Source organism: Dermacentor silvarum, chromosome 9 (genome assembly GCF_013339745.2).
Source record: "Dermacentor silvarum isolate Dsil-2018 chromosome 9, BIME_Dsil_1.4, whole genome shotgun sequence".
Taxonomy (NCBI): Eukaryota; Metazoa; Arthropoda; class Arachnida; order Ixodida; family Ixodidae; genus Dermacentor; species Dermacentor silvarum.
In genome coordinates this window covers 56449743-56464822 of record NC_051162.1, presented here as the reverse complement: position 1 = coordinate 56464822, position 15080 = coordinate 56449743, and the positions used below count along the sequence as shown (strand labels likewise).

The 15080-nt window shown below is 47.0% G+C and overlaps 1 protein-coding gene across 1 annotated transcript in view; it reads left to right on the top strand.

The window, feature by feature from the left end:
• The window catches only part of LOC119465259 (uncharacterized), a 33739-nt gene extending 22112 nt beyond the window's left edge, over nt 1-11627 (top strand). Inside the window, exon 3 of the mRNA XM_049655890.1 lies at nt 11069-11627. Within this exon, the coding sequence (XP_049511847.1) occupies nt 11069-11500 (432 nt within the window). The 3' untranslated portion in view covers nt 11501-11627. The remainder of the gene's footprint in view (nt 1-11068) is intronic.
• The last annotated feature ends 3453 nt before the right edge of the window (nt 11628-15080 follow it).

Below are 15080 nucleotides of genomic sequence, written 5' to 3'. Positions count from 1 at the left end.
AATATAATAAATACCTGTATGAAAGAACCTTTAAGGTATTAACAGACCACCAGCCCCTGACAGTACTGTTCGACCCAAAGAGGCAGGGACACTGTGGCTATACTGCGAAAGTGCATAGATCATTGAGCTTCTTGGCTAACTATCGATACATAATCGCGCATAAGCTGGGGGCAGCGTTGCTCATGCCGACGCGTTGTTCCGCCCCCGTTATCTGACATGGAAGAGCTGTCTGAAAAATTTTTTTTCACTTTTCTACTCTTACTGACCTGCGCTCACAGCGAAAGATATTGAACATGCAACAGGCTGTGACAGGCTCCTAACGAGCGTTAGAAAAACATGATCTGGCAGGGTTGGCAAAAAAGAGTTCCAAATGACTGCATCCGATGGAATAAAGACGTTTCTTAAATACGTCTCGGCGTCTGTGACAACATGTATCACTAAACAACATTTTATTTGCATTCTTTCCATCCAGTTTACCACTCTGCTTCACTCACTTATCTATGATCACGCGCCGTTGTATGTTACACTCTCAATTACCCTGTACTTGTTGCCAGCTTTATCTCTTCCTCCATTTTGTGTCCACGCGTTCTAGGTAAATATAGTTGTGAACTTTAGCCGCCCATTGCTTTTCATCCGTGATCCTGTGTCTTTATTCAAAACGTCGCAGCCATCGGCACTATAGTACAGTTATCCTTTGTCACCTTCTTTTGACCGTTCCAGTTCTTTCCTGTAGCCTCAGAAACTTCCACAAAGCCGTGCTTTTTTGAAGAAAGTCGTTATGCTATTTCCCCGCACGAGTGCGCAAATGCAAACGTACACACACGACACAACAGCTGTGGTATAGACGATCACATTCTTAGCGGAAGCGCGCCCTTGGCAGAAATGTCCACATTAATTGCATTCGTGTATTTACTTTTATGGGCACGCACGAAGCTATGCATACTTATGCTCTTAAAAATAAGGTTAATGGAGTGGCATGTTTCAATAACTTCTGATGACGTCTCGTGGACAGCCAATCGCATTGCTCGCCCGAGTGACTCATTATATTAGAGTAAGCAGAGGCTGCTAAAATGCCGGGAGCAGCGCGCTGCAATTGCTAGAAGTTGTGATGTTAAACTCAATAATAAATTACAGGCTTTACTCGGAGCACATGCAACCGCCAGAATGTGTTCGACGTACCTTGACGTTGTTTCCCTTGTAGTCGCGACCGAGCTGGCCGACGGGAGGCCTGGGGTCCATGAGGATGGCCAGCACGGCGCGAAGAAACTGGAAGCAGGGTGGTGCTTTTGCGATGAAAGGACCGAGGGACCGTATATATATATATATATATATCTATATATATATATATATATATATATATATATATACTGGGTGTTTTAGCGAACACTTTCAAATTAATTTAAGGTTGCCTGTGGCATATAGCCCAATTCTAGTTCATGAGCTTGCCTACTCTAAGAGGCGGACATATTTGCACAAAAAATTGCAATGTTGGAATCGCCTAATGAAAAACACTTACCATTAAGTTTTTAACTAATACCTGATGGCCCATATTGCAAATTACAAATTGTAGCTGTGGAGTTCAAAAGGCGGATCCACTTGGAACGAATGCTCGGTATGACACCAGTTTTTGAGATATTAATTCCCGAACTTTGCATAGAAATTCATGGCGTTCCAGTTAATTTGTGCTTCAATGCATAAAGCGACGTTTTGTTAAAAACCTAACTGGACCGCCAATGCATTTCTCCGCAAAGTTCGGGAATTAATATCGCGAAACTGGTTTCATCCCGAGAATTCGTTCCAAGTGGACCGCCTTGCTAACTCCACGGCTACAATTCGTAAATTGCAATGTGGCCATCAGGTAATTAGTTAAAAACTTAATTAGTGACTTTTCGATAAATATTCGAATATGCATTTCAGTTTCTTGTGCAAGTAATGTCCGCCTCTTCGAGTAGACCAGCGCATGAACTAGAATTGTGCTATCTGCCACAGGCAACCTTTAAGAATTTTTGAAACTCTCGCTGAAACACCATGTATATATTGCAAGTTACAAGGGTCTGCTCAGGGCCAGTCACTGAACTTCTCGAAGAGGCAGGATGTGGTGTCAAGTGAGATCCAACAACTTACAATGCGGCGAACGCGGTTGAGTCATGGATCTGGGACCTCAAGGAGGTGCGACTTAATGCTAGCGCATTTCTCTTGCATTTACCGCTCAATCGAAACTGAGTTTTTTGCTGTTATACATTCCTAGCGACAGCTTCCATCATGCAATCGGCTAATACCGTACATAGGTAGCGCGTTCGTACCTGATTGGTCGAAGGAATTCGTACAAATTCAGAGACTGCTTAGGACTCAGCACCGTCAAGCGGACACCGGAGATGTCTGACGGTTAGTGCCACGTATGGAGTTAGAGGGCAGCACGACACTACAATCACCCCTGTTTACTCAGGCTCTGCTCGGTACCTGCAACGCTTCAATCCCGCCACTTGTAATCGCCTGCTGTGCGGACTTAAAGAGAAAAAAAATGCCGAAGTTAACGCAACCATTCTCAACCTATTATATCCGGTGCCAGGGCAAACGCCTCTCCCAGCGATCTCCATTAGCCCCTTCATGCCACCAGCTGGTCTCATCCTATGCCTGCAAATTTCCCAATTTCATCACACATCCTAGCTCTGCGGTCCACGACTGTGCTTCTCTTCCCCTGCACCTGCTCTGTAACTTCAGTCGGTCCGGTTGTCTGCCTAACGCACTGCATAGGTCACTCAACTCAACTTCTTCCTCTCAATGCAATTAGTTGGGCTAACTTTCTTGATTATTTATTAGTTACGAAAATACTAGAGATAAGCGTAATCGGGAAATAGACATGAGTAACGATAAGAAGACCTTCTGGTTGGAATTACGATGATGACTTTGTAATTTACAGGGTCCTCTCGGAGGCTTTGAAACGTCCCACGAGCTGTCATTTAAACTTTTCAATGCTGACAATTGCGATAAATGACGTGTCATGTCTCACCTTGAACAGCGTAATACCCACGCCTTTCTGTGAATCAACACCTGCAACCACGAATGGGGTCTTCACTGAATTGGTCAGCAGCCATGGTATTTCTGGATCCGTTTATTGTAGAATGGACGGAAAGTCCTGCAAAGAAGTAACAAATACAGTCGATTGAGCAGGAATCAGGATAGAAATATAAAGTTTGGAGTTATGAATGCCCGTAATATGCTATAATATATATTTGTGTTTCAGTAAGTAGTCTTCTACACTCTAGCCAATTAAATGGACGGCCAAAATATTTAGTACTGTAGTTTTTATAAATGATTGTCGCTAAGTGGTGCTGTTACCAGAATTTGTAACAATCATCGTGTACTTATTACCGCGCGGTTCCAATTATAACAAATGCGAGCATTCACTTAAAGTGAATGGTTGAGATTTAATTAGTGGAATTAATAGTAATGTTGAGTTAATTAAGCGCACATTGTTATCTTGCTAACTGAACGGTGTTTTATGCAGCAGTGCCCGCGTTATGGAGGCGATTAAATGGATAATTGAATTGCGCTATCTCAATTTGGGGCCTTAATATGTGTATTCAAAGTAAAAAGAAACTAAATAAAACGTAAATAGGTGGTACGTATGCTATATGTTTACATTACGCAGTATTACTTCCCCCCCCCCTCCTCATAGTAATGAACAAATAAATCTTGAGAAGTCTATGGAGGCTGTTAATGTGCATACATTATCAACACACGGTCAGCTGAAAATGAACTCATAAAATCACTCAGATAGTTATGACAGCACTTTTTTACTTATTCATCATCATAGAACTACTCATCTGCAGTTCACATGCAGGTTGTAAATATAGAGGGGTTTCTGCATCCACTGCTTTGGTACCCGATTGATCTGCGATAGTATCATAGAAAGTTCGACTAATTGTGGTCGTTCAGAGTATATGGCATGACTTCAAGGGCGGTCATCGCCTGTGTACAGTGTGGTGGTGAGAATGCACAGTATGTTATGAGAGACCCCTAGTAGAGGTCTTCGAAGAATTTTAACAGCAACTTAACCTAATATACGAGGGTTCTCGCAGTCTTGCGCCCATTGAAATGTACCTGCGCCAGGTTTACCTCAGGGCATGCCAAGTGACGACCTAGACAGGTTTTCTAGTGTACTTGCGATGATTGTTAGAAAAGTATTAGCAGGCTGCTACGTGACTATTGTTTCTCTGATAACAGGTGACATTATCACATGCAACAATAATACATGCGAATGTCCAAGACGATCAAGAGTGGCATGGGACAGAGTAGGAGAGAATTGCGGGGGGGGGGGGGGCGAGGAGTGGACGGGGTAGTCTGTAAGTGTCCATTTAGTGCACTGTCCATTTCAGCGCGCATGATGGAGTATAGCTCGAAGGCGGTAGGCCAGGGGCCATTCGTCCCCGCCGACTCTCACACTTTATGCAGTCAGCGCATGCTGAAATGGACAATCCAGCACAGTTGCATTTACACAGTACCCAACTCGTCTACTCAAGTTGTGCTCCTAAAGGGACACTGAAGGGGAAGTGCGCGCTAACGTATAAGGTGGTCTGGTAAATTACCACTTCTGGATATCGCATTTCAAGTTTTGCTAAGCCAGAAAAGACACAAAAGCGAAAGAGTGCAATAAAGTGGCCGTGCTAGCTCTCTGTGAGCCATATATTTAAGCTATTGCTGACAAGTAGTCCGATACGTTGTCATGCAATAAGGATTACGTTGAAATTGCTCCATATTCCGGCCGACCTCTCTACATTTTCAAATCTTAAACTACTTCTTCTTAAAGGAGCCGTATGCTCTTCGAGTTTTGACAACTTTTTCTTAACGAGGACTTCGAAGCATGCCTCAAAACTGTGATATTCATGACGTCATACAACTTACTGTCCTGCAATCAGGCGCAGAATTGAGAACGTGAAAACTTAATCCTTCATTTCCTTCGCGTGCAAACACAATTGCCCGGTTACTTCATCCGCTTACAACCACTTTTCCAGGCAGATGCATGCGACTCTCCCAAAAGTATCTCGCCAAAGTATTCTAATTTTCAGTTGCTCTTCAATGTCCTTTAAGAGGTGCCAGTGTGAAAATAAAGGCAAACCTTGACTTTTGCTGCTGCAGAGTCTCTAAAGACGCTGTTCGCGAACAAGCGCCGGACCTACCGACTGAGAGGAAGAAGATGCGCGACAAGGGCCTCCCAGACACTGCCGAAGCTTATACGGGAAAGTGGCGGTACTTCCGAGTCTTGGACAACTCTTGAGGAACTCATGCAGGCGAAGGCTCCCAACGAGTCCTTGGAAGAGCAGGAGCCTGAAACGGTAATGAACGTCGCTTCCTGACGTGTATTTACTTTTTATCTAAGGTTGAATGGTGGCAGCAGAGCTATACTGATAGTTTGCATCATAGGTGAATGATACATAGGAGGAAGGCATTGAAGAAACACAGCGAGCGACCTTCAGAGTTGGGCTTCGGCCGTTCACACGGTGACATATAAGATAAGTGAGGTAAGTATAAATGGTGACGATGGAACTAGTAGGATTTCTACGAGTTAGAAACACGTGCACTGAAGCGGAGCGCAGGAACAGCACACGGATGTCCCGTTTGTTCGTTTTCTGCGAGTTGTTTCCTCCGTACATATAAACTATCGGCTCAGGTTGCACAAGACACAGCCGGAGTGATGGTAATAAAATAGTACAGTATGACAGATTATAGTGGAGTGTTATCGTTTACTAAAGTATAGTATTATAAAAGAAATAATAATCTTTGCATTATCTGCAAGAAATCGAGACGTGAAACGTGCTTCCAAGAGTAATCACAATGGATTCATTGGTCTTATGACGATGTTGATGGAAACATGTACAGTCCGCCAATGGGCTGCTTTCATAGTGTAATTTTTTTAATCTTTTTTTTTTCTTTTCTAGAACCATTGCATCCTCATCCCCTTCTCCGTGCATAGTAGGATGTCAGAGGTCATATCTGTAACGCAAGAATCTACGCCCATTCAGAAAGAGCTTTATCTTTCCACTCTAATTCGTTGTCACTGAAGCTGACGCATTTCGTGCTCGAACATGTTATAGCCTACCTAATTTCCGCTGCCGATGACGCTTGAACTTCCAAACAAGAAGGTAAATCCGCAGTACCTGATGTTGCTCGGCACGTGCGCCATCACTCATTGACAAAAGGCTGCGCATACTTAATACAGTGAACTCTCGTTAAGACGCACTCGATTAAGCCGAATTCTCGCATATAAGGAACAACATGGGACCGTTTGTTAGGTTTTTCATAGAATCAATGCAAAAAAAAATCGCTTAAGGACGAACCGCCTGAGACGTATTCTTCGGTTAAGATGAACATTCAGAGTCACCGCCACTGCTACTGATCGATCCTGGAGGCTAGGGTACCGGAGCCTGCACCGATGACCTGTGAGGCGGCAGATGCCTGCTTGAAACTCCTTAGTGAACTTTTTGCAGCGGCACGAAGGCACAGAAGGATTTTTAAGGTCATTAGTTGAGGTGACGTAGTTTGTGGCTACTCGCCGATTTGCACAGAAGTGATAAACGTCCATCACGGACTGTATGAAAGCAAGCAAGAGTACCACTTGAAGACAGTTTTTGTATTAATTTCAGCTAAATAAATGATTTTTATGACATATTCCCACCGTTGTAAGTCTACCTCATATGCCGTTTGAAGTAAGATGGGAGTTCGTCTGTGAAAACAAATTCCTGGTAATACAAACAAATTTTCATGGACCCTTCGAGTTCGTTTTAAAGGGAGTCTACTGTATATGGTGCACTAGACGCCAATAGACGATGGCTAACTTGTGGAACAAGAGCGGTAACAAGCTTCGCACATGGAATCTTCCGCGGCTTTGGTTGTTGCCCACTCTGCTTCAAACTTTGATGCAAAAGTATTCGTGTGTAGTCCAACGCACGTAGATCTTTTGCTGTACTTGTGTGTGTTTCCCGTTTCTGCATATCGTGTGGATATTACTTTTCCTATTTCAAAGAATGGAACTGGTACAGGCTAGACATCATTGCCCTCAATATGTTGAGGACGGAACATGTACACAGAATACGACCCAAAGAGTGGCGCTCCTTTTGAGGGAACGGATATCTTGTTTTATTGCAATAGGAATTACACGGATGGTCCATGCGCATTCTGGCCGTCGTCGTTGACGCCGTGGTTGTTCTGTTGTCCCTCTATCGATGAGCTAACCCTACGCTCGCCCGCGGAGTGTTAGAGCGTCTTCAAAGACGCGGAATGCATGTGGTTGCAGAAACAACGCTCGCTGTCTCAAGCACTAGCGCTCCTGCCGAACTGCTGTGCTTATGCGGTGGGCGGTTATTCTGTAAGAGTCCACCTAGTGGACTGCCCATTTCTGCCGCTGCTGATTGGCTGAAGCTGCAGGAGTGAGGAGGAGACAGGTTCCCCAGCCAATCTCCTTCTCGCTCGTACAGCTGCAGCCAATCAGCGACAGCCGCAATGAACAGTCCACTATAAGTGGACTCTTACTGAATGACCCCCCTTGCCTAAGTGGAACCGAGAGTAAACGTCAAGCTAACGTTTTCAAGTTTGAAGTTTATTCATCAACGATGTCAGTTATACATAGAAGTGTATACAAAATTGGTACTACACAGGGAGCTCCAAAGTTAGAAACTGTCAGGGGGACTCCCATACATCAACAAAACGAAAAAAAATCACCACTCTTTCACTCTGTGAGGATGGTCGGACAGCGAAGCTATGTTATCCGGCCTGGTGCGTCAGGCCGGCTGCAATGGGAGCGAGCGTCGGAGCCGTAGCTGCATTCGCGGCCCCTTGGCTGGCCCGAATGGAGCTACTTGCGGGGGATGAGACGCGTCGGCCGGCACGGGCAACGGCGTTCCTAGCGCCTTCCTCACGTTTTTTCTACGACGTTCTCAGACAGGAGTGCTTGACCAAAGCTCCGTATGTACAACTAACGCTAACGCGAACTGCTCTCACACCCCACTCCTCCGTTGGCCCAATTTTAAATGCGAAGCACTTCTTGCCGGCGGCTCTGTCCGTCCCTCCATCCGCCATGCGGCGTCCACACCAGCACTGCGCGTGCGCATCCTCCTCCCCTCCTCTCCTTGTCTCATCTCCACTCCTCTCGGCATTCCTCCTCTCCGACGCTTCTCCCCTCTCCGGATTGCGCAACGAATGGCACCACCTGCGGCTCCGCGCGCGATAATGCGAAGCAGCTAAGGTTAGAGGCGCGATGGTAGGCGCTGCATACTCCGCTGGGGGGCGCCACTGTAGCTCGCGGTATAATGACGCGCGCGCGCGCTCCGCTCTTCTCATTCTCCTCCCGCAATGCCGCGATGAGTGCCACGGACAGCGCCAGCTTCAACGCCAGTGTCAGCGCCGTGGACAGCGCCGCGGAGAAGAGGGCACGGGTCGCTGCCAAGAAATGGCAGCGGCGACAGGCCGATTCCGAACTTCGAGTCGATCCCATGGCTGCTTCGCATACTACTCAGGGTTCCCCTACGGGAAGATGGTGTAATTTTTTCGTACACCGCCATTGGTTGGCGCTTCACGCTGTCCCGCTCCAACGAGAGTATTGGTCGGCGCGACCTTTGTCAACCCCCCTCCCTGTACTCCTTTTCATCTAGACCCTCTCACAGCATTCTCACAAGGTTGAGCTCTTCTTTTCCTCTCCTCTCCCGCTAGGTCCCGTGGTCTTTAGCGAACCGACAACGACGGCACAGGGTACGCAGAAACAGCGTCGCTGTAAAGAACGAGATATACATAAAGCAGTGGTTTCGGTAAGTTTACCGACAAAGTATGTATTTCGCTGGGTACTGAATAAAGTGCAAAGTTTTCTCTCAGTATCCTCTGGTGCATCATCGAAGTGCAACGCTCCACGCCGCTGGCCGCGCTCCTAATCACGCCAGCCTTGGGAGATGCCTCGTAACTTCCAGTTTGCTGTTCCTTCTGCCCGGTCAAGGCGTACGCGCTGATAGCCTCGGCATTCAGCGGCGTTTGAGTTTCCAGCCACTTTTCCTGCTTGCGACCGCCCTGTATGTTTAGGTAACAAATTGTACCATCTCTATACTTATTCTTTGTGCTCCTTTTCTTTGCTCTTTGTGGTCTAATTCTGCTCCTTGCTGGTGTGGCGCTACATTTAATACTTACCATTCCTTCCTTGTTGCCTGAAGCCCGCCTAAAAACGCTACTTCCCGTGCCGCTAATCTACGTCGGACCGGTATTGTCACACTATCGCTAAAATGTATCACGTCACGCGTAAAAGTCCATTCGCGGCCAGCTCGGTGCACTTCTCGGTTGATCTTAATGACCGTAAAATTCATTGCCTTAGCTAGCTTCCAAGTTTCCCTGTTTAGTGCAAGCTCTACCCTTTCAATTGCATACCCCTGCCTTTGAGCCTCTGGCACCGGGCACACTGCGATTTGAACTTCCTTTGAAACATTCCGCAGGTCGGTAACCTCTTTGGCTATTTCCTTCGCGATCCCGGTCCCCGTCCTTGCAGTACAGCAATCACTCCGCGTATTATCACCACTAGTTGCCTTTCCTCCATGGTGTCCCACAGCTGTTGCTTGGCCTTCCCTATCACTTCCCTAATGAGTTTCCCTGGATGCACTCTTACCTGGACTCGTTCGCCGGCATTTACCCTCTCTATTATCACCGTTCTACTTTACGCATGTTGGAATCTCCTACACAGGCAACTCGACGTTTTTCACCTCCCCGCCGCCGAAAGTTGCACCTGAGACCGCGATGTCCTCCCTTCCTGTCTGATCCTTGCCCTTCCCTTTGTTGTCTTCTACCGTGGCCGGCATGTTAGTTGCGCATTGTGTGCCTGTTAAGGATCTCCAGGTGGTCCAAATGAAACTGAAGTCCTCCACTACGGCGTTCCTCATAATAAGATAGTGAACTTAGAAGGTGACACCTCAGATTTAAAATTTTTTATGGTGATAGGAATCACACGTACACTCCAGAGCCGCACTCACACACCGACGCGGCCGCCGTTTTCGTGCTGTCCCGTCGACGGGGCGTGCGCAGCTCTCTCTAGAAGTGCGAGAAGGTTTCCAGAGACGAGCAGTGCGTTTGGCTGCAAAACGAATGAGGCAAAGTGAACGCATCGTCAGCACTCGATCGTTTATGGGGTGATGCAAGGCCAGCGTTCTGCGTTCCACTGCATGCATGAACGTTGTGAGTACGCACCTTATGAACAATCTGGCGTTCCTGGTCGCCTTTAAGACGAAATTGGCAACTTCTTTTCGATCTTGTATTTGTTAAATTTCCATTTGTTTCACAGAACTCCCAATCAAGGAAGCTCCCACGTGTATTACTTAACTGCAGCCCAAGAGAAAGGTAAAGAACAGGAACAAAGTGAACACTAGCACGGAAGCCTATATTTGCATGTAGTGTGTCCGTACGTTTACAGGCGAGGCTACGCTTGCTTGCTAATTTGCTTTGATGTATTGCAAGTAAAGTGCGCTTGCGAGTTAGCGCTTTGTTTGTTCTCCCCTGTTCTGTCCTTTGTCTTTCGATCATCACCAATCAACGACAAGTAGACCGACCTTAATTCTCTTCTTTTCCCCAGCCTGTGTTTGTTCTTTTCTTAAATTGCGTCAGCAATCCCGAAGCCAACGTGTCAGATGATGACGCTTAGGTGAGAACTCTGCCTATCCAGCGGCGAGCCGCGATTGACCATATGTACGTATTACCATCGGTGCGCGTCCGACTGTCCAGCGCCGACAGCGCTAATCTAATGGCGGAGTGGCGAGACTTCACGACCGAAAATTTCATTGCTGAGCATTCCCAAAGTCTGCAAACGGTCAAAGACGATGCTCAAAGAGAAATTAAAAAAAAAAAACAAAAAAACAAATGTAGCCACTGCTTTATTTCCGGTAAAGCCGTAGAGCTTTCTACTACTTTTTCTTGCTGACATCCGACTATATTTTAGGAGGCAGAAACATTCTGTATTGCAGATTGTCATGTGCATGTGCCTAACATTATAACATCAGAACTATGCATTACATAACTCTTTTAACGATCATTCGCTTTGTCGCAGGGCCAGGAAGGCTTCGAAGAGGTTCTGCTACCAGACGACTTTGGAGACGAGAGCCCGCAGTTCCACATACTGGGCGGTAGCTCTGTCGCGAGCACCCGCGCATCCTCGCCCGAAGTTGGTCAAGCTCAGCCCGAAAGTTCTAAGCGACGACGTGACCCCGAGCCCTCGTCCACACCGCTGCTCTTGTGCTCGTCGGAAAATTCCAGGCGCCCAAGGGAGCCTGAGCCCAGTACGACCCCGTACGACTTGTGGGCGCAAAGTCAGTCCCTCGCTAAAATAGCACGCGCCGTTGAGCAGACAATCGATGTGGATGACGCTGCGGGACATTTCGGAAAGACAGTTGCTGCCCTGCTACGACCGCTGGACGGCAAAAGACTCGTCAGGTGTCAAGCGGAAATACTAGGTGTGATTGAAAAACATCTCGCTGAATGAGGGAAGCCTGCCACGTGTTTCCTTTTTAATTGACCTGCTACCCCGTATACTGCGCCTTGTAAACATGTCATTTTCTTCGCTCGAGGATAATTAAAGGAAAACCACACAAACTGGGCCAAACCAGAAACACGAAGTGGCCAAGTGAAGTTTTATTGTTGACATCTGCATGGTACGAACGCCTGATCAATTGTTATTTTCCGAACTAAGAGAATTCTGAGAAACCACCTGCGGTAATAAGCAGCATTCTTCTGCCAGAAGTATAAAAGACTAATGAATAAGCCTGCGTTCGGGAGGCATTTTCATTTAGAAGAAATTCTGAGGTTGACACTACTTTCAAACTCGCCATTCTTCAAGTTCGCAATTTTTATTTATTTATTTATTTAGTTATTTATAAGTACTGCGATCTTATACAAGATCCTATAGCAGCTTGGTACACGAGTAAACAAACAAAAAAAAAAAAACAGAATAACTACAAAACTTTGAGCACGCTTAAGCTTCGCCTGAAAGAGTGGAACGTGGTTCCGTTATTGGATGCCGCTGACACTAACACCGTATTTTCTCCCGACATGGGGCATGATCAAAATTTAGAAAGGCTCGGTTTTCAACATTCCCCTCAATGTTGCCTAGAGCCAAAGTACAGCGAAACACCACCAGGATTGGAGGACGCTTAAGCTTCGCCTTTAAGAGTGGAACGCGATAGCATTCAAAGATCCCTGGCTTCTTATCAGGCTCTTAAATGCGAAGCATTTCTTGGCGAACATTTGCCACTTTTCCAGTTTCTATATATCTATCTATCTAGCCACCTACGTCTTGGTGCTCTCGTGAACGTATCGTTAACTTGGTATTTACCAAAATTGCCATACTATGACAAGAGTGTATGACGAACATAAATGAGAGGTCATGACTTGAATATCATGACATGTGTGTCATGTAGGTGATGAAACAGATGCCTACATCTTGGTGCTCTCATGGTCGTTTCGTTAACTTGGTAGGTACCAAAATTGGCATAGTATGACAACAGTGTATGACGAACATGATTGATAGGTCATGACATGCATGTCATGTAGGTCATAAAACAGCCGCCTAATATGAACAAACATCAACAATCAAAAACCACTGAAATGGGTTCGGACATGGGTACTAAGTGAGGGCAACACTAAAGGACGGTGGTAGAAGTTATAGTCATGAGCATGACTCACCAAAAAATGACAATGACTCAGCGAAAAACGATTAACACTCAAAAACCACTCAAATGGTTCTGACGTGGGTACTAAGTTAAGGAAACACTAAAGGATGGTGGTAGAAGTCATAGTCATGAGCATGACTAAGCATAAATGACAATGACTCAGTGAAAAAAGATTAACACTCAAAAACCACTCATATGGATTCTGACGTAGGTACCTAGTGAAGGAAAGACTAAAGGATTATGGTAGAAGTCATATAGTCATGAGCATGACTCAGCAAAAATGACAATGACTCAGCAAAAAAAAACATTAACACGCAAAAACCACTGAAATGGTTTCTGATGTGGCTACTAAGTGAAGGAAACACTAAAGTATGGTGAGTCAAAGTATGGAAGTCATAGTCAAGAGAATGACTGAGCAAAAATGAGTATGACTCAGCGACAAAAACCAATCAAATGAGTTCGGACATGGCTACTAAGTAAAGGAAACACTAAAGGATGATGGTAGAAGTAATAGTAATGAGCATCACTAAGACTTTCGCCTTCAGGTCTCCTAGGTGTTGCTAAAGGGGCCCCTGAGGACGCATGACGTGAATGTCATGACATGCGGGTCATGTAGGTTATGAAAGAGCCTCCTACGTCTTTGTGCTCTCATGGTCACTTTGTTACCTTAGTAGGCTCCCCGCACACTGCTCAGCATGACATCGATTCCCACAGGGCGTGGGATCTGTCGGCTTTTTTCTCGTATATTCAAAATACACTCCGACGCTATCATGTCTGTAGGTTGTGGTTAAGTCGTACTATACGATTTTAACGCGATAATGTTAAGCCCCCCCCCCCCCCCTTTGTCGCATAACATCCGGCATCGGCAACCGGCGTCGGCGTGCGATGTCGGCGGGTGGCGGAGAAAATCATCCCCAACGACGCAGGCCCTCCGAATATATTGTGACGGGGCGTCAAATAGACGAAAAAGGGATAGTATTTATCTACAGGGATTGTTGGCAGAGATGGCCAAGATGGCTGAACACGCGCAGCGTTTTTCGGCGATCGTCGTCTTCTTCCTTAATGCAAGGAGGCGGCCCGTAACATCTAACCGCCCCGGCGGGCTGAGCGCCGTCTCGGCGCAGACTAATTACACGAGGAGGTGACGGAAAAGTACGGCTTGAGTCGGGATACGTGCACGACGTCACGAGATGGCAGGGTAGATGGTGAAGAACTGTTCAGTGGGGCGATTTCATAATTTACGTCACTAAGTTGCCGTAAAACCTTGTAAGGTCCGGTGTAACGCGATAAAAGCTTTTCGGAGAGACCGACGCGACGAGAAGGAGTCCAGAGAAGCACAAGAGATCCCGGAGAAAAGCAGAGGTGCCGGTGGCTGCGGTCGTAGCGGTCCTTTTGGCATAATTGTGAGTCGGATAGTCGCTCATGAGCTATCTGACGTGCCAGATGGGCTCGCGCGGCAGCATCGCGGGCATACTCCGTGGTATGTTGTAGAACAGCAGGTAGGAGCGTGTCAAAAGGCAATGCAGGGTGGTGGCCATACAGGAGGTAAAACGGCGAAAAACCGGCGGTGTCGTGACGGGAGGAGTTGTACGCGAACGTGACGTATGGCAAAGCGCTGTCCCAGTCCCGATGATCGTCAGACACGTACATCGACAGCATATCGGTTAAGGTGCGGTTCAACCTTTCGGTGAGCCCGTTGGTCTGCGGGTGGTACGCAGTAGTGAGCTTGTGCTCCACAGAACAGGAACGAAGGAGGTCATCGACAACTTTCGACAAGAAGTAGCGGCCTCGGTCTGTGAGCAGTTGCCGAGGAGCACCATGACGAAGGATGACGTCATGAAGGAGGAAATCGGCGACGTCAGTGGCGCAACTAGTCGGCAAAGCTCGCGTGATGGCAAAACGCGTAGCGTAGTCGGTCGCAACTGCGATCCACTTGTTCCCTGAAGCAGACGAAGGAAATGGGCCGAGGAGGTCGAGACCGACGCGGTAGAATGGCTCCTGGGGTATGTGAATTGGATGCAGAAGGCCTGCAGGCAACCCTGAGGGCCGTTTACGTCGCTGACAAAGGTCACACGCAGCAACGTAGCGTCGAACAGATCGGTACAGACCAGGCCAGAAAAACCGGCGCCGCACGCGATCGTATGTGCGGGATACGCCAAGATGGCCAGCGGTCGGAGCATCGTGGAGTTTCTGGAGAACAGTAGCACGAAGATGCTTGGGGAGAACAAGCAGAAGCTCTGGGCCGTCGGGAGTGGTACTACGACGGTAAAGAATATCGTCGTGAAGCTCAAACAGACGAAGCGATGGGTCGGGCTGACGAGAATTGAGGCGGTCAATTATAGATCGTAACGTGTCGTCACTTTGCTGTTCAGCGCGTATGTTGGCCAGATCTGC